At 51.6% G+C, this 20,919-nt stretch overlaps 1 protein-coding gene across 4 annotated transcripts in view; it reads left to right on the forward strand.

The window, feature by feature from the left end:
- Window positions 1-20,919, forward strand: part of LOC112238998 (sorting nexin-27) — a 38,606-nt gene that overhangs the window by 9,290 nt on the left and 8,397 nt on the right. For 3 of the 4 annotated variants that reach the window (XM_042307474.1, XM_042307465.1, XM_042307468.1), the window contains exons 2-11: window positions 8,389-8,620; window positions 9,018-9,210; window positions 10,553-10,620; window positions 11,034-11,138; window positions 12,399-12,477; window positions 16,594-16,757; window positions 16,953-17,042; window positions 19,028-19,177; window positions 19,257-19,385; window positions 19,506-19,565. In XM_042307474.1, coding sequence (XP_042163408.1) covers window positions 8,389-8,620; window positions 9,018-9,210; window positions 10,553-10,620; window positions 11,034-11,138; window positions 12,399-12,477; window positions 16,594-16,757; window positions 16,953-17,042; window positions 19,028-19,177; window positions 19,257-19,385; window positions 19,506-19,565 — 1,270 coding nt within the window. The remainder of the gene's footprint in view (window positions 1-8,388; window positions 8,621-9,017; window positions 9,211-10,552; window positions 10,621-11,033; window positions 11,139-12,398; window positions 12,478-16,593; window positions 16,758-16,952; window positions 17,043-19,027; window positions 19,178-19,256; window positions 19,386-19,505; window positions 19,566-20,919) is intronic. The other variant, XM_042307477.1, reaches the window with a different exon arrangement.

The raw sequence follows: 20,919 nt of genomic DNA on the forward strand, positions 1-20,919 counted from the left end.
CACCGTCCCAGAGAGAACACACACACACACGCACAGTCCCAGAGAACACACACACGCACACAGTCCCAGAGAACACACACATGCACACAGTCCCAGAGAACACACACACGCACACAGTCCCAGAGAACACGCACACGGTCCCAGAGAACACGCACACAGTCCCAGAGAACACGCACACAGTCCCAGAGAACACACACACACATACAGTCCCAGAGAACACACACACACACACACACACACACAGTCCCAGAGAACACACACACAGTCCCAGAGAACACACACACACAGTCCCAGAGAACACACACACACACATACAGTCCCAGAGAACACACACACACACATACAGGCCCAGAGAACACACACACACACACACAGGCCCAGAGAACACACACACACACACACAGTCCCAGAGAACACACACACACACAGAACCAGAGAGAACACACACACACACAGTCCCAGAGAGAACACACACACACACACACAGTCCCAGAGAGAACACACACACAGTCCCAGAGAGAACACACACACACACACAGTCCCAGAGAGAACACACACACAAACACACACACAGTCCCAGAGAACACACACACGCACACAGTCCCAGAGAACACACACATGCACACAGCCCCAGAGAACACACACACCACACAGCCCCAGAGAACACGCACACGCACACAGCCCCAGAGAACACACACACAGTCCCAGAGAACACGCACACAGTCCCAGAGAACACACACACGCACACAGTCCCAGAGATTACACACACACGCACACAGTCCCAGAGAACACACACACACACACATACAGTCCCAGAGAACACACACACACACATACAGTCCCAGAGAACACACACATACAGTCCCAGAGAACACACACATACAGTCCCAGAGAACACACACACACACATACAGTCCCAGAGAACACACACACACACACACAGTCCCAGAGAACACACACACACACACACACAGTCCCAGAGAACACACACACACACACAGTCCCAGAGAACACACACACACACACACAGTCCCAGAGAGAACACACACACACACACACACACACAGTCCCAGAGAGAACACACACACACACACAGTCCCAGAGAGAACACACACACACACAGTCCCAGAGAGAACACACACACACACAGTCCCAGAGAGAACACACACACACACAGTCCCAGAGAGAACACACACACACACACAGTCCCAGAGAACACACACACACACACACACACACAGTCCCAGAGAGAACACACACACACACACACAGTCCCAGAGAGAACACACACACACAGTCCCAGAGAGAACACACACACACACAGTCCCAGAGAGAACACAAACACACAGTCCCAGAGAGAACACACACACACACACAGTCCCAGAGAGAACACACACACACACACAGTCCCAGAGAACACACACACACACACAGTCCCAGAGAACACACACACACACACAGTCCCAGAGAACACACACACACACAGTCCCAGAGAACACACACACACACACACAGTCCCAGAGAGAACACACACACACACACACACAGTCCCAGAGAGAACACACACACACACACACAGTCCCAGAGAACACACACGCACACAGTCCCAGAGAACACGCACACGCACACAGCCCCAGAGAACACGCACACGCACACAGTCCCAGAGAACACACACGGGCACACAGTCCCAGAGATTACACACACACGCGCACACACAGTCCCAGAGAGAACACACACACGCACACACAGTCCCAGAGAGAACACACATACACACAGTCCCAGAGAGAACACACACACACACAGTCCCAGAGAGAACACACACACAGTCCCAGAGAGAACACACACACACACACAGTCCCAGAGAGAACACACACACGCACACAGTCCCAGAGAACACACACACACACAGCCCCAGAGAACACACACACAGCCCCAGAGAACACACACACACAGTCCCAGAGATTACACACACACACGCACACACAGTCCCAGAGAGAACACACACACACACACTGTCCCAGAGAGAACACACACACACACACAGTCCCAGAGAGAACACACACACGCACACAGTCCCAGAGAACACACACACAGTCCCAGAGAGAACACACACACACACACACAGTCCCAGAGAGAACACACACACAGTCCCAGAGAGAGCACACACACACACACACACACAGTCCCAGAGAGAACACACACACACACACACAGTCCCAGAGAGAACACACACACACACACACACAGTCCCAGAGAGAACACACACACGCACACAGTCCCAGAGAACACGCACACGCACACAGCCCCAGAGAACACGCACACAGCCCCAGAGAACACACACACGCACACAGTCCCAGAGAACACACACACGCACACAGTCCCAGAGAACACACACACGCACACACAGTCCCAGAGAGAACACACACACGCACACACAGTCCCAGAGAGAACACACACACGCACACACAGTCCCAGAGAGAACACACACACACACACACAGTCCCAGAGAGAACACACACACACAGTCCCAGAGAACACACACACGCACACAGTCCCAGAGAACACACACACGCACACAGTCCCAGAGAACACACACACGCACACAGCCCCAGAGAACACACACACAGCCCCAGAGAACACACACACACAGTCCCAGAGATTACACACACACGCACACACAGTCCCAGAGAGAGAGACACACACACACACACAGTCCCAGAGAGAACACACACACACACACACACAGTCCCAGAGAGAACACACACACAGTCCCAGAGAGATCACACACACACACACAGTCCCAGAGAGAACACACACACACACAGTCCCAGAGAACACACACGCACACAGTCCCAGAGAACACGCACACGCACACAGCCCCAGAGAACACGCACACGCACACAGTCCCAGAGAACACACACACGCACACAGTCCCAGAGAACACACACACGCACACAGTCCCAGAGATTACACACACACGCACACACAGTCCCAGAGAGAACACACACACACACACAGTCCCAGAGAGAACACACACACACACAGTCCCAGAGAGAACACACACACAGTCCCAGAGAGAACACACACACACACACAGTCCCAGAGAGAACACACACACGCACACAGTCCCAGAGAGAACACACACACGCACACAGTCCCAGAGAACACACACACAGACCCAGAGAACACACACACACAGTCCCAGAGATTACACACACACAGTCCCAGCACACACAGTCCCAGAGAGAACACACACACACAGTCCCAGAGAGAACACACACACACACACAGTCCCAGAGAGAACACACACACAGTCCCAGAGAGAACACACACACACAGTCCCAGAGAGAACACACACACACACAGTCCCAGAGAGAACACACACACACACACAGTCCCAGAGAACACACACGCACACAGTCCCAGAGAACACGCACACGCACACAGACCCAGAGAACACGCACACGCACACAGTCCCAGAGAACACACACACGCACACAGTCCCAGAGAACACACACACGCACACAGTCCCAGAGATTACACACACACGCACACACAGTCCCAGAGAGAACACACACACGCACACACAGTCCCAGAGAGAACACACACACGCACACACAGTCCCAGAGAGAACACACACACACAGTCCCAGAGAGAACACACACACACACAGTCCCAGAGAGAACACACACACACAGTCCCAGAGAGAACACACACACACACAGTCCCAGAGAGAACACACACACAGTCCCAGAGAGAACACACACACACACACACACACAGTCCCAGAGAGAACACACACACGCACACAGTCCCAGAGAACACACACACGCACACAGCCCCAGAGAACACACACACAGCCCCAGAGAACACACACACACAGTCCCAGAGATTACACACACACACGCACACACAGTCCCAGAGAGAACACACACACACACACACAGTCCCAGAGAGAACACACACACACAGTCCCAGAGAGAACACACACACACACACACAGTCCCAGAGAGGACACACACACAGTCCCAGAGAGAACACACACACACACACAGTCCCAGAGAGAACACACACACACACACACAGTCCCAGAGAACACACACACACACACACAGTCCCAGAGAACACACACACGCACACAGTCCCAGAGAACACACACACGCACACAGTCCCAGAGAACACACCCACACACACAGTCCCAGAGAGAACACACACACGCACACAGTCCCAGAGAGAACACACACACACACACAGTCCCAGAGAGAACACACACACACACACAGTCCCAGAGAGAACACACACACACACAGTCCCAGAGAACACACACACGCACACAGCCCCAGAGAATACACACACACGCACACAGTCCAAGAGATTACACACACACGCACACAGTCCCAGAGAATACACACACACAGTCCCAGAGAACACACACACAGTCCCAGAGAACACACACACAGTCCCAGAGAACACACACACACACAGTCCCAGAGAACACACACACACAGTCCCAGAGAATACACGCACACAGTCCCAGAGATTACACACACACGCACACAGTCCCAGAGAATACACGCACACAGTCCCAGAGAATACACGCACACAGTCCCAGAGAATACACGCACACAGTCCCAGAGAATACACGCACACAGTCCCAGAGAATACACGCACACAGTCCCAGAGAATACACGCACACAGTCCCAGAGAGAACACACACACAGTCCCAGAGAGAACACACACACACACACAGTCCCAGAGAGAACACACACACACACACACAGTCCCAGAGAACACACACACACACACAGTCCCAGAGAACACACACACGCACACAGTCCCAGAGAGAACACACACACGCACACAGTCCCAGAGAGAACACACACACGCACACAGTCCCAGAGAGAACACACACACGCACACAGCCCCAGAGAACACACACACGCACACAGCCCCAGAGAACACAAACACGCACACAGTCCCAGAGATTACACATACACGCACACAGTCCCAGAGAATACACACACACGCACACAGTCCCAGAGAATACACACACACGCACACAGTCCAAGAGATTACACACACACGCACACAGTCCCAGAGAATACACACACACAGTCCCAGAGAACACACACACAGTCCCAGAGAACACACACACAGTCCCAGAGAACACACACACACACAGTCCCAGAGAACACACACACACAGTCCCAGAGAATACACGCACACAGTCCCAGAGATTACACACACACGCACACAGTCCCAGAGAATACACGCACACAGTCCCAGAGAATACACGCACACAGTCCCAGAGAATACACGCACACAGTCCCAGAGAATACACGCACACAGTCCCAGAGAATACACGCACACAGTCCCAGAGAATACACGCACACAGTCCCAGAGAATACACACACACAGTCCCAGAGAACACACACACACACACAGTCCCAGAGAACACACACACACACACACACATACATACAGTCCCAGAGAACACACACACACATACAGTCCCAGAGAACACACACACACATACAGTCCCAGAGAACACACACACATACAGTCCCAGAGAACACACACACACATACAGTCCCAGAGAACACACACACACACATACAGTCCCAGAGAACACACACACATACAGTCCCAGAGAACACACACACACATACAGTCCCTGAGAACACACACACACATACAGTCCCAGAGAACACACACACACACACACGAACACACACACAGTCCCAGAGAACTTCTGCCTCTCAGCCCCCTACCCATGCCTTTATGACAGCCTCCAGTCCAGTCCAAACACGCATGGTTATATGACCCACAGTTGTTCCTGAATTCTAACCAGACTAGACTGGAGAAAGACTTGGAAGTGTTTTTGTCTATCTTTCTGTGTGTGTGTGTGTGTGTGTGTGTGTGTGTGTGTGTGTGTGTGTGTGTGTGTGTGTGTTTGTTTGTTTCGGTCCAGTCTGTCTCTGTATGTCTGTGTGTGTTTGTCTCTGTCCAGTCTGTCTATGTCTTTCTGTGTGTGTGTGTGTGTTTGTCTCGGTCCAGTCTGTCTATGTCTTTCTGTGTGTGTGTGTGTGTTTGTCTCTGTCCAGTCTGTCTATGTCTTTCTGTGTGTGTGTGTGTGTTTGTCTCGGTCCAGTCTGTCTCTGTATGTCTGTGTGTGTTTGTCTCTGTCCAGTCTGTCTATGTCTTTCTGTGTGTGTGTGTGTGTTTGTCTCGGTCCAGTCTGTCTCTGTATGTCTGTCTTTCTGTGTGTGTGTGTTTGTCTCGGTCCAGTCTGTCTCTGTATGTCTGTGTGTGTGTGTGATGTCTCGGTCCAGTCTGTCTCTGTATGTCTGTGTGTGTGTGTGTTTGTCTCGGCCCAGTCTGTCTCTGTATGTCTGTGTGTGTGTGTGTGTGTGTTTGTCTCGGTCCAGTCTGTCTCTGTATGTCTGTGTGTGTGTGTGTGTGTGTGTTTGTCTCGGTCCAGTCTGTCTCTGTATGTCTGTGTGTGTGTGTGTGTGTTTGTCTCGGTCCAGTCTGTCTCTGTATGTCTGTGTGTGTGTGTGTGTTTGTCTCGGTCCAGTCTGTCTCTGTATGTCTGTGTGTGTGTGTGTTTGTCTCGGTCCAGTCTGTCTCTGTATGTCTGTGTGTGTGTGTGTTTGTCTCGGTCCAGTCTGTCTCTGTATGTCTGTCTGTCTGTGTGTGTGTGTTTGTCTCGGTCCAGTCTGTCTCTGTATGTCTGTGTGTGTGTGTGTGTGTGTGTGTTTGTCTCGGTCCAGTCTGTCTCTGTATGTCTGTGTGTGTGTGTGTTTTTGTCTCGGTCCAGTCTGTCTCTGTATGTCTGTGTGTGTGTGTTTGTCTCGGTCCAGTCTGTCTCTGTATGTCTGTCTTTCTGTGTGTGTGTGTTTGTCTCTGGTCCAGTCTGTCTCTGTATGTCTGTGTGTGTGTGTTTGTCTCGGTCCAGTCTATCTCTGTATGTCTGTGTGTGTGTGTTTGTCTCGGTCCAGTCTGTCTCTGTATGTCTGTGTGTGTGTGTGTTTGTCTCGGTCCAGTCTGTCTCTGTATGTCTGTGTGTGTGTGTTTGTCTCGGTCCAGTCTGTCTCTGTATGTCTGTGTGTGAATGACTACCTCAGCAGCTTTCAGTTAAACATTAGCCAGCCGAGAGACTAGTGATTAAAGGAAATGAGTCTGGGTTTTTTTGACACCTGTAAGGGATACATGTAGTGATCAACATGTTGGGACACATAACACACACAGGCCTACAGATGACAGAATGGACCTACTGTGTTCTCTACCCACACACACTGATTAGGAGTTGTGCCGGCTGTGCGCACACTGTCAGTTTCCTTGATGAAACATTGGAGTGTGTGTATCTCTGTCATTGTCTGTTTGTATTATGGCCCCAGTGTCTTCCTCAGTGTTAACTGCAGTGCTTGTGGAGCATCTCCACTGCAGGTGGTCTGTCTGGCAGTGTTGTGTGTTGATGCTGTAATCTTTGGCCTGCTTTCTGTTCCTCTGTCACTGATGTAACAACATGATAGTTAGCCTGGGTTTACTAGGCAAAGGTTACTTTATCATTCATTTTCCTGTGAACTTATACAGGAATATCACGTTGACATCATGTGTATCCTGAAGGTAGGATTGGGTTCTTCTGTATCAATAGTTTCTACTATGTGAACTGTGAGCCTAACTATAGTTGGTAACTGTAATATTTACTATAGGCTGCTGCAGTGCAGACGTCAGCACTCCTGCTTACACACACACACACACACACACAGTCTCATGCCCTGGCAAGCTGCCATCTGAGTGGCCCAGTCTCTCTTTCTCTCACACGCACACACACACACAGAGAGAGAGAGTCCCTGTAGAGGTCACAAGTCCAGCTTACTAGCTCATGCTCTGACGCACAATCATCTGAGTGACGTGACCCCACCGTGACCCCGTTGCCATGGGAGACGTCAGAGTTCCGGCTGAGGTGAACATTAGACTTGCTGACAGCCTCATCATGACGTCTACTGACTGACCCTTAATATAGGATGATCACTGTTATAGAAGTGGGCTCATCCATTCACTCCCAGACACACACAGACTGGTACTTAATATAGGATGATCACTGTTATAGAAGAGGACTCATCCATTCACTCCCAGACACACACAGACTGGCACGTTATATAGGGTTTGTCCACTCCCCAAGACAGACACTGACTAGGCAGCAAGAAACATCAACAACACAATTCATTTTAGGCAGAAAGAACCAATGCTTGTTTCTAATTATGTATGAGTGCTGCTGCTCATCTGCAATGATGACTCAGTATACCCTAGCCCAATTATGAATGAATATTCAATCTCTACCTCCCTTCATCTGCCTCTCTCTCTCTCCATCTCTCCTCTCAGTAATAGTGTGAACGTGGAGGGGGCGACCCATAAGCAGGTGGTGGATCTGATCCGTGCGGGGGAGAGGGAGCTGATGCTGGCCGTGCTGTCTGTACCTCCCCAGGAGGCTGACTGTCTGGACCCTGGAGACGACGGCTCAGCCCAGTCCTGCTACGACTACAGCGACAAACAGGCCGTCCCCATCTCCGTTCCCACATACAAACACGCTGAACTCAACCAGGAGAGGTTTGTGGTGAGTAGATGGACGGAAGGAGAAAGGAAGGAAGGGGTGGAGAGAGGGAAGGAGTGGTGCGAATAACCTGTCCACATCTGTCCCAACATGCAAATACACTGAACGCAACCAGGAGAGAGAGGGAGGGAGAGATAAAATGACTGAGGAAAGATGTACATAACATGTAGGTATTGCCGCAGGTAGCCTAGTGGTTAGAGCGTTGGGCCAGTAACCAAAAGGTTGCTTGATCGAATCCCCAAGCTGACAAGGTAAAAATCTGTCGTTCTGCCCCTGAACAAGGCAGTTAACCCACTGGTCCTGGCTGTCATTGTAAATAAGAATTTGATCTTAACTGACTTGCCCAGTTAAATGAAATAAAAATGCCTAAAGTATATTGTAACTGTGTCTCTGTTTGCAGGTGTATAATGTGTACATGGCAGGCAGACAGCTGTGCTCTAAGAGGTACAGGGAGTTTGCTATCCTCAACCAGAACCTGAAGAGAGAGTTTGCCAACTACACCTTCCCCAAAATACCTGGCAAATGGCCTTTTTCCCTGTCTGAACAACAACTAGATGCTAGACGCAGGGGACTGGAGGAATACCTGGAGAAAGGTGAGAGGGAGGGAAAGGCCAGAGAAATATGGAGCAAAAACCATTTGGAAAGGTGATAGAAAGGGTGGAATGAGAGATGGAGGGATAACTGGAAGAAGGTGGAAGATGATGCAATAAATAGAGGAGGAAGAAAAATAAATGTGGAAAGGATTAGAGAGGAGATGGAGATGGTCAGGATTACAGCCTACTAAGAGAGGCTCATGGGAGTGTCTTAGAGAGGAGGTAGAGATGGTCAGGATTACAGCCTACTAAGAGAGGCTCATGTGAGTGTTTTAGAGAGGAGATGGAGATGGTCAGGATTACAGCCTACTAAGAGAGGCTCATGGGAGTGTCTTAGAGAGGAGGTAGAGATGGTCAGGATTACAGGCTACTAAGAGAGGCTCATGTGAGTGTCTTAGAGAGGAGGTAGAGATGGTCAGGATTACAGGCTACTAAGAGAGGCTCATGGGAGTGTCTTAGAGAGGAGGTAGAGATGGTCAGGATTACAGGCTACTAAGAGAGGCTCATGGGAGTGTCTTAGAGAGGAGGTAGAGATGGTCAGGATTACAGGCTACTAAGAGAGGCTCATGGGAGTGTCTTAGAGAGGAGGTAGAGATGGTCAGGATTACAGCCTACTAAGAGAGGCTCATGGGAGTGTCTTAGAGAGGAGGTAGAGATGGTCAGGATTACAGCCTACTAAGAGAGGCTCATGGGAGTGTCTTAGAGAGGAGGTAGAGATGGTCAGGATTACAGGCTACTAAGAGAGGCTCATGGGAGTGTCTTAGAGAGGAGGTAGAGATGGTCAGGATTACAGCCTACTAAGAGAGGCTCATGGGAGTGTCTTAGAGAGGAGGTAGAGATGGTCAGGATTACAGCCTACTAAGAGAGGCTCATGGGAGTGTCTTAGAGAGGAGGTAGAGATGGTCAGGATTACAGCCTACTAAGAGAGGCTCATGGGAGTGTCTTAGAGAGGAGGTAGAGATGGTCAGGATTACAGCCTACTAAGAGAGGCTCATGGGAGTGTCTTAGAGAGGAGGTAGAGATGGTCAGGATTACAGCCTACTAAGAGAGGCTCATGGGAGTGTCTTAGAGAGGAGGTAGAGATGGTCAGGATTACAGCCTACTAAGAGAGGCTCATGGGAGTGTCTTAGAGAGGAGGTAGAGATGGTCAGGATAACAGGCTACTAAGAGAGGAACTCATGGGAGTGTCTTAGAGAGGAGGTAGAGATGGTCAGGATAACAGGCTACTAAGAGAGGAACTCATGGGAGTGTCTACAAGGGATCTGCCTTTCTCAGTGTTTCTACTTTCTCTCTCCCCTCCTTTTCACCATCCTGCTGCCCATTCTCCCTTCTCTATTCACAGTGTGTTCAGTGAGGGTGATTGGGGAGAGTGATGTCATGCAGGAGTTTCTGTCTGACGAGTCTGATGAGGTAAGCATGTCATTCTGAGTGTGTTTGCTTATTCCTCTCTAAGATGTATTCTTGTTTTAGACTCTTTCTCTCTTGTTCTGCTGTTCTCTCTCCTCTCATCCTATCCTCTGGGATGTGTGGTGTGTGAGGTGGGGCTGGCATCTCTGTCCTTTTTTCTTCTTTTTGGTTTCCTCTCTTCTGCTTCTCCATCTCTGTCTACACTGTGTGTGTGAGTGTGTGTGTGTGTGTGTGAGGTGGGGCTGGCATCTCTGTCCTTTTTTCTTCTTTTTGGTTTCCTCTCTTCTGCTTTTCCATCTCTGTCTACACTTTGTTTGTGTGTGTGCATGTCTGGCCTATGAGTGGTCCTATGACCGCCTTCTCAACCGTCTGGCCGTAAGTCATCTCTTGCCACCCCCCTCCCACATTCTCCGTAGAACTATAACGGCGTATCAGATGTGGAGTTGAGGATAGCCATGCCTGATAAAACCACCGTCACAGTCCGAGTCCGCAAGAACTGTACAACTGACCAGGTCTACCAGGTAACACACCCCTAACCTCTAGTTACACATACAGCCCTCACACCTAGTCCCCAGGACCATCAGGCCACACCCTCACACCTAGTCACCAGGACCATCAGGCCACACCCTCACACCTAGTCACCAGGACCATCAGGCCACACCCTCACACCTAGCTAGTCCCCAGGACCATCAGGCCACACCCTCACACCTGGTCCCCAGGACCATCAGGCCACACCCTCACACCTAGCTAGGACCATCAGGCCACAACCTCACACCTACCTAGCTAGTCCCCAGGATCATCAGGCCACACCCTCACACCAGGTCAGCAGGACCATCAGGCCACACCCTCACACCGAGTCCCCAGGACCATCAGGCCACACCCTCACACCTAGCTAGTCCCCAGGACCATCAGGCCACACCCTCACACCAGGTCCCCAGGATCATCAGGCCACACCCTCACACCAGGTCCGCAGGACCATCAGGCCACACCCACACACCGAGTCCCCAGGACCATCAGGCCACACCCTCATACCTAGCTAGTCCCCAGGATCATCAGGCCACACCCTCACACCAGGTCCCCAGGACCATCAGGCCACACACACCGGGTCCCCAGGACCATCAGGCCACACCGAGTCCCCAGGACCATCAGGCCACACCGGTCCCCAGGACCATCAGGCCACACCGAGTCCCCAGGACCATCAGGCCACACCGAGTCCCCAGGACCATCAGGCCACACCGAGTCCCCAGGACCATCAGGCCACACCGAGTCCCCAGGACCATCAGGCCACACCGAGTCCCCAGGACCATCAGGCCACACCGAGTCCCCAGGACCATCAGGCCACACCGAGTCCCCAGGACCATCAGGCCACACCGAGTCCCCAGGACCAACAGGCCACACCCTCACACCTAGCACAGGCCTCTTTGTTAATGCACAGGCCTCCTTGTAATGCACAGGCTCAGGCCTCCTTGTTAATGCTCAGGCCTCCTTGTTAATGCTCAGGCCTCCTTGTTAATGCTCAGGCCTCCTTGTTAATGCTCAGGCCTCCTTGTTAATGCTCAGGCCTCCTTGTTAATGCTCAGGCCTCCTTGTTAATGCTCAGGCCTCCTTGTTAATGCTCAGGCCTCCTTGTTAATGCTCAGGCCTCCTTGTTAATGCACAGGCCTCCTTGTTAATGCTCAGGCCTCCTTGTTAATGCTCAGGCCTCCTTGTTAATGCTCAGGCCTCCTTGTTAATGCTCAGGCCTCCTTGTTAATGCACAGGCCTTTCTCACTCTCCCACAGGCTGTGGTCATGACAGTAGGAATGGACAGCATAACGGCCAGCTACTTTGCTCTGTTTGAGGTCATCAACCACTCCTTTGGTAAGTGTGAGGGTGAGATCTTTTATTTCATAGTACTAGTCTTTTTCCATGTGCTAACTCTAGCATTAACCTGAATCACCTGAGACTTTGGCCTCTGCCCAGAGAGAGTGCGTGCGCGGTCCTCTTACTACATTCAGATTGAGAGTGGACCTGAGAGATCTGTAAAAAGCTCTATGACGCTTTAATGGCCTTAATGAATGATTGATAGCTAATGTTGGGTTGTTCTTACTTTGATATGGTCAGAATCTTCCCCCTAAAGCACATTTTACTCACAGAGTCGTTAAAGGGACAGTTCACTCAAGTCTCAATAGTCAAGCTATAGTGTGTATGTTGTTTGTATATCCTGCTACAGTGGGTAGCATTGCTCATCTTTCCCATTAATTTGGGGTAGAGACCTGCACATTTCTCCCATGAATGTACCAACATGTAGACACCAGGATCTCTGGTGCCAGTCTCTCATTCATTTAATGAATGTCTCCACTCAGTAACATCTGTTGAGTCAGCCCTGTCCCTCTTCCATCAAAGAGGCTAACGCCTACTCCTGTCTGTGTGTGTGTGTCTGTGTGTGTGTGTCTGTGTGTGTGTGTGTGTCTTTAATCATAGACGCTAACATTCCTACCCAGGAGCTTTGTTGATTGAATCACTTCTTCATGATGTTGCTGTTGAGGGAGTTGTGGTGTCTGGTTAGTTGGGGTATGAGCAAAGCATTTCTATTTGTATCGAAACACAGTTTTGATTAGATGGTATACAGCTACGAATTGGCTTTTCATAGCCGGGTTAGGAGAACTTACGCAGCAGGTTAGGAGAACTTACGCAGCAGGTTAGGAGAATTAACGTAGTGGGTTAGGAGAACTTACACAGCAGGTTAGGAGAATTAACGTAGTGGGTTAGGAGAACTTACGCAGCCGGTTAGGAGAATTAACGTAGCGTGTTAGGAGAACTTACGCAGTAGGTTAGGAGAATTAACGTAGTGGGTTAGGAGAATTAGGTTAAGGTTAGGAAAAGGGTAAGGGTTAGGTAAAATGCTACATTTTTCCTTGACGCAACTCAAACATGGAACTTTCCTACCGTAGCTGTATACCATCTAGCCACAACCGGAAAACACCCACCGACCTAACCCTGTCGCTCTCTCTCTCCCACCGACCTAACCCTGTCGCTCTCTCTCGCTCTCTCTCTCCCACCGACCTAACCCTGTTGCTCTCTCTCTCCCACCGACCTAACCCTGTTGCTCTCTCTCTCCCACCGACCTAACCCTGTCGCTCTCTCTCCCCACCGACCTAACCCTGTTGCTCTCTCTCTCCCACCGAACCCTGTCGCTCTCTCTCTCTCTCTCCCCCACCGACCTAACCCTGTCGCTCTCTCCCCACCGACCTAACCCTGTTGCTCTCTCTCTCCCACCGACCTAACCCTGTCGCTCTCTCTCTCCCACCGACCTAACCCTGTCTCTCTCTCTCTCTCCCACCGACCTAACCCTGTCGCTCTCTCTCTCTCCCCACCGACCTAACCCTGTCGCTCCCACCGACCTAACCCTGTTGCTCTCTCTCCCCACCGACCTCCCTGTCTCTCTCCCCACCGACCTAACCCTGTCGCTCTCTCTCCCACCGACCTAACCCCCTGTCGCTCTCTCTCTCTCTCTCCCACCGACCTAACCCTGTCGCCTAACCCTCTCTCTCTCTCTCCCCTGTCGCTCTCTCTCTCCCACCCTAACCCTGTCGCTCTCTCTCTCTCCCCACCTAACCCTGTCGACCTAACCCTGTCTCTCTCTCTCCCACCGACCTAACCCTGTCGCTCTCTCTCCCCCAACCCTAACCCTGTCGCTCTCTCTCTCCCACCGACCTCCCTGTCGCTCTCTCCCCCACCGACCTAACCCTGTCGCTCTCTCTCTCCCACCGACCTAACCCTCTCTCTCTCCCCCACCGACCTAACCCTGTCGCTCTCTCTCTCTAACCCTGTCGCCTCTCTCTCTCCCCCACCGACCTAACCCTGTCGTTCTCTCTCTCCCACCGACCTAACCCTGTCGCTCTCTGTCTCTCTCCCACCGACCCTAACCCTGTCGCTCTCTCTCTCCCACCGACCTAACCCTGTCTAACCCTGTCACTCGCTCTCTCTCCCCCACCGACCTAACCCTGTCGCTCTCTCTCTCTCCACCGACCTAACCCTGTAACCCCCTGTCGCTCTGTCTCTCTCCCACCGACCTAACCCTGTCGCTCTGTCTCTCTCCCACCGACCTAACCCTGTCTCTCTCCCCCACCGACCTAACCCTGTTGCTCTCTCTCTCTCCCACCGACCTAACCCCCTGTCGCTCTCCCACCAACCTAACCCTGTCTCTCCCACCGACCTAACCCTGTCGCTCTCTGTCTCTCTCCCACCGACCTAACCCTGTCTCTCTCTCTCCCACCGACCTAACCCTGTCGTTCTCTGTCGCTCTCTCTCTCCCACCGACCTAACCCTGTCGTTCTCTCTCCCCACCGACCTAACCCTGTCACTCGCTCTCTCTCCCCCACCGACCTAACCCTGTCTCCCCCACCGACCTAACCCTGTCACTCGCTCTCTCTCTCCCTGTCGACCGACCTAACCCTGTCGCTCTCTGTCTCTCTCCCACCGACCTAACCCTGTCGCTCTCTCCCACCGACCTCCCTCTCCCACCGACCTAACCCTGTCTCTCTCCCACCGACCTAACCCTGTCTCTCTCTCTCCCACCGACCTAACCCTGTCTCGCTCTCTCTCCCAACCCTGTCGCTCTCTCTCCCCCCGACCTAACCCTCTCCCCCACCGACCTAACCTCCCTGTCACTCGCTCTCTCTCTCCCACCGACCTCCCTGACCTACCCTGTCGCTCCCCCACCGACCCTCTGTCTCTCTGTCTCCCACCCGACCTAACCCTGTCACTCTCTCTCCCCCACTAACCCTGTCACCGACCTAACCCTGTCTCGCTCTCTGTCTCTCTCCCACCGACCTAAACCCTGTCGATCTCTCTCTCTCTCCTCTCTCCCACCGACCTAACCCTGTCGCTCTCTGTCTCTCCCCACCGACCTAACCCTGTCGCTCTCTGTCTCTCTCCCAACCCCCTGTCGCTCTCTGTCTCTCTCCCACCGACCTAACCCTGTCGCTCTCTGTCTCTCTCCCACCGACCTGTCGCTCTCTCTAACCCTGTCCCTCTCTCCCACCGACCTAACCCCCTGTCTCGCTCTCTCTCCCACCGACCTAACCCTGTCTCGCTCTCTCTCCCACCGACCCTAACCCTGTCTCGCTCTCTCTCCCCACCGACCTAACCCTGTCACTCGCTCTCTCTCCCCCCGACCGACCTAACCCTGTCTCGTTCTCTCTCTCCCACCGACCTAACCCTGTCACTCGCTCTCTCTCCCCCACCGACCTAACCCTGTCGCTCTCTGTCTCTCTCCCACCGACCTAACCCTGTCACTCGCTCTCTCTCCCCCACCGACCTAACCCTGTCGCTCTCTCTCTCCCACCGACCTAACCCTGTCTCCTCTCTGTCTCTCTCCCACCGACCTAACCTTGTCGCTGTCTCTCTCCCACCGACCTAACCCTGTCTCTCGCTCTCTCCCCCCACCGACCCTAACCCTGTCGCTCTCTGTCTCTCTCCCACCGACCTAACCCTGTCACCGCTCTCTCTCCCCCACCGACCTAACCCTGTCGCTCTCTCTCTCTCTCCCACCGACCTAACCCTGTCACTCGCTCTCTCTCCCCCCACCGACCTAACCCTGTCGCTCTCTCTCTCCCACCGACCTAACCCTGTCTCGCTCTCTCTCTCTCTCCCACCGACCTAACCCTGTCTCGCTCTCTGTCTCTCTCCCACCGACCTAACCTTGTCGCTCTCTCTCTCTCCCACCGACCTAACCCTGTCGATCTCTCTCTCCCACCGACCTAACCTTGTCGCTCTCTGTCTCTCTCCCACCGACCTAACCTTGTCGCTCTCTGTCTCTCTCCCACCGACCTAACCCTGTCGCTCTCTCTCTCTCCCACCGACCTAACCCTGTCTCGCTCTCTGTCTCTCTCCCACCGACCTAACCTTGTCGCTCTCTGTCTCTCTCCCACCGACCTAACCCTGTCGATCTCTCTCGCTGTCTCTCTCGCTGTCTCTGTCTCTCTCCGTCAGTGCGTAAACTGGCTCCTAATGAGTTCCCCCACAAGCTGTATGTTCAGAACTACACGTCTGCTGTCCCTGGGACCTGCCTCACCCTGCGCAAGTGGCTTTTCACCACCGAGGAGGAGATCCTGCTCAATGACAACCAACTGGCCGTCAGCTACTGCTTCCACCAGGTGTGTGTGTGTGTGTGTGTCAGGGGAATGTGCATTGTGTGTGTGTCAAGGGAGTGCGCATTGTGTGTGTGTGTGTCAGGGGAGTGCGCATTGTGTGTGTGTCTGTCAGGGGAGTGTGCATTTTGTGTGTGTAAGGGAGAGTTCAGTTGGTTTGTCCATCACAACTCTTTCTCTCTCTCCCCCCACCTCTCTCAGGCGGTGGATGATGTGAAAAGGGGATTTATCAAGGCAGAGGAGAAGTCCTACCAGCTACAGAAATTAGCAGAACAGAAGAAGATGGCCATGGTTAGTGTCTCTCTCTCCCTCTCTTCTAGTCACTAGATGGCCATAGTTAGTGTCTCTCTCTCTCTCTCTCTCTCTCTCTCTCTCTCTCTCTCTCTCTGCTAGTCACTCAATGGCCATGGTTAGTGTCTCTCTCCCTCTCTGCTAGTCACTCAATGGCCATGGTTAGTGTCTCTTTCCCTCTCTGCTAGTCACTAGATGGCCATGGTTAGTGTCTCTCCCTCTCTCTCTGCTAGTCACTAGATGGCCATGGTTAGTGTCTCTCCCTCTCTCTCTGCTAGTCACTAGATGGCCATGGTTAGTGTCTCTCCCTCTCTCTGCTAGTCACTAGATGGCCATGGTTAGTGTCTCTCTCTCTCTCTCTCTCTCTCTCTCTGCTAGTCACTAGATGGCCATGGTTAGTGTCTCTCTCTCTTTCTCTCTCTCTCTGCTAGTCACTAGATGTCCATGGTTAGTGTCTCTCTCTCTCCCCCTCTGCTAGTCACTAGATGGCCATGGTTAGTGTCTCTCTCTCTCCCCCTCTGCTAGTCACTAGATGGCCATGGTTAGTGTCTCTCTCCCTCTCTGCTAGTCACTAGATGGCCATGGTTAGTGTCTCTCTCTCTCCCTCTCTGCTGGTCACTAGATGGCCATGGTTAGTGTCTCTCTCTCTCCCTCTCTGCTGGTCACTAGATGGCCATGGTTAGTGTCTCTCTGTCCCTCTCTGCTCATCACTACATAGCCATGGTTAGTGTCCCTCTCCCTCTCTGCTAGTCACTAGATGGCCATGGTTAGTGTCTCTCTCTCTTCCCCTCGCTGCTAGTCACTAGATGGCCATGGTTAGTGTCTCTCTGCTAGTCGCTAGGGCCATGGTTAGTGTCTCTCTCTCTCTCTCTCTCTGCTAGTCACTAGATGGCCATGGTTAGTGTCTCTCTCCCTCTCTGCTAGTCACTAGATGGCCATGGTTAGTGTCTCTCTCTCTTCCCCTCGCTGCTAGTCACTAGATGGCCATGGTTAGTGTCTCTCTCTCTTCCCCTCGCTGCTAGTCACTAGATGGCCATGGTTAGTGTCTCTCTCCCTCTGTGCTAGTCGCTAGGGCCATAGTTAGTGTCTCTCTCTCTCTCTGCTAGTCACTAGATGGCCATGGTTAGTGTCTCTCTCTCTCTGCTAGTCACTAGATGGCCATGGTTAGTGTCTCTCTCTCTCTCTGCTAGTCACTAGATGGCCATGGTTAATGTTTCTCTCTCTCTCTCCCTGTCTGCTCGTCACTAGGTGGCCATGGTTAGTGTCTCTCTCCCTCTCTGCTAGTCACTAGATGGCCATGGTTAGTGTCTCTCTCTCTCCTCTCTGCTCGTCACTAGATGGCCATGGTTAGTGTCTCTCTCTCTCTTGTCTTCTAGTCACTAGGTGGCCATCATTAGTGTCTCTCTCTCCCTCTCTGCTAGTCACTAGATGGCCATGGTTAGTGTCTCTCCCTCTCTCCTTGTCTTCTAGTCACTAGGTGGCCATCGTTAGTGTCTCTCTCTCCCTCTCTGCTAGTCACTAGATGGCCATGGTTAGTGTCTCTCCCTCTCTCCTTGTCTTCTAGTCACTAGGTGGCCATCGTTAGTGTCTCTCTCTGTCTCTCTTCTAGTCACTAGATGGCCAGAGAAGAAACATCAGACATTACTGTCACAACTAATGAGCAAATACAGTACATGACTGTCAAAAAGAAAGGAGGACCAAGGCCCTCTTCAGATAATGCATTAAAATGACTTTTTTTGTATGGCATGTTCAATGGAAACAATGTTTTAAACTCTGACACGTTTCGACTGCATGGCCTTCGTCAGGGAGTACATGACTGGTCTTCCATTGTGGTTAAGGGTAGGGCTGTAATAGATGGGAATAAACTACATGACCTAGTTTAAGACTTGGTATATACATGGCATATATGACCAAATAGACATGGAACATAGGATGGTTTCTAGAAGCAGTTGTCTGACCCCCTAAATGTTCTCTCTTTCCCCCAGTATCTCAGTATGTTACGGGGCAGTGAAGGCTACAATGAGATCATCTTCCCACACTGCTCCTGTGACTCCCGACGCAAAGGCCACGTCGTCACAGCCATCAGCATACACCACTTTAAACTGCACGCCTGCACAGAGGAGGGAACGCTAGAGGTATGGAGAACGTGTGTGTGTGTGTGTGTGTGTGTGTGTGTGTGTGTGTGTGTGTGTTGACCCTGTCTCTCTATAACAGAACCAGGTGATCGTGTTTGAGTGGGTGGAGATGCAGCACTGGGACACTGATGAGGAGGGCATGGCCTTCTGCTTCCAGTACGCCAGGGCAGAGAAGAAACCTCGCTGGGTTAAGATCTTTACTCCCTACGTGAGTCTCACACACACTCACAGTACATACCTTTTGAGAGTCCCAACGAATGTCTGAACATGCTGTATCAATGTGCAGAGAGTTAACCCTTTGTTGTGCTGTGTCCTGTGCTGTGTCCAGTTCAACTACCTGCATGAGTGCGTTGAGAGAGTCTTCTGTGAACTCAAGTGGAGGAAAGAGGTGAGAAGAGGGTTGTATACTGCCATGTACTGTCTACTGGCTAACCAGCAGTCTTATACTGCCATGTACTGTCTACTGGCTAACCAGCAGTCTTATACTGCCATGTACTGTCTACTGGCTAACCAGCAGTCTTATACTGCCATGTACTGTCTACTGGCTAACCAGCAGTCTTATACTGCCATGTACTGTCTACTGGCTAACCAGCAGTCTTATACTGCCATGTACTGTCTACTGGCTAACCAGCAGTCTTATACTGCCATGTACTGTCTACTGGCTAACCAGCAGTCTTGTACTGCCGTCTACTGGCTAACCAGCAGTCTTATACTGCTTTGTACTGTCTACTGGCTAACCAGCAGTCTTATACTGCTTTGTACTGTCTACTGGCTAACCAGCAGTCTTATACTGCCATGTACTGTCTACTGGCTAACCAGCAGTCTTATACTGCCATGTCTTGTCTTTTGGCTAACCAGCAGTCTTATACTGCCATGTACTGTCTACTGGCTAACCAGCAGTCTTATACTGCCATGTACTGTCTACTGGCTAACCAGCAGTCTTATACTGCCATGTACTGTCTACTGGCTAACCAGCAGTCTTATACTGCTTTGTACTGTCTACTGGCTAACCAGCAGTCTTATACTGGCTAACCAGCAGTCTTATACTGCCATGTACTGTCTACTGGCTAACCAGTAGTCTTGTGCTGCCATGTACTGTCTACTGGCTAACCAGCAGTCTTCTACTGGCTAACCAGCAGTCTTATACTGCCATGTACTGTCTACTGGCTAACCAGCAGTCTTATACTGCCATGTACTGTCTACTGGCTAACCAGCAGTCTTATGCTGCCATGTACTGTCTACTGGCTAACCAGCAGTCTTATACTGCCATGTACTGTCCTCTGGCTAACCAGCAGTCTGATACTGCCATGTACTGTCTACTGGCTAACCAGCAGTCTTATACTGCCGTCTACTGGCTAACCAGCAGTCTTATACTGCCATGTACTGGCTAACCAGCAGTCTTATACTGCCATGTACTGGCTAACCAGCAGTCTTATACTGCCATGTACTGTCTACTGGCTAACCAGCAGTCTTCTACTGCCATGTACTGTCTACTGGCTAACCAGCAGTCTTCTACTGCCATGTACTGTCTACTGGCTAACCAGCAGTCTTATACTGCCATGTACTGTCTACTGGCTAACCAGCAGTCTTATACTGCCATGTACTGTGTACTGGCTAACCAGCAGTCTTATACTACCATGTACTGTCTACTGGCTAACCAGCAGTCTTATACTGCCATGTACTGTCTACTGGCTAACCAGCAGTCTTATGCTGCCATGTTTTTATTTAATTTATTTTATTTC

Source organism: Oncorhynchus tshawytscha, linkage group LG03, assembly GCF_018296145.1.
Source record: "Oncorhynchus tshawytscha isolate Ot180627B linkage group LG03, Otsh_v2.0, whole genome shotgun sequence".
Lineage (NCBI taxonomy): Eukaryota > Metazoa > Chordata > Actinopteri > Salmoniformes > Salmonidae > Oncorhynchus > Oncorhynchus tshawytscha.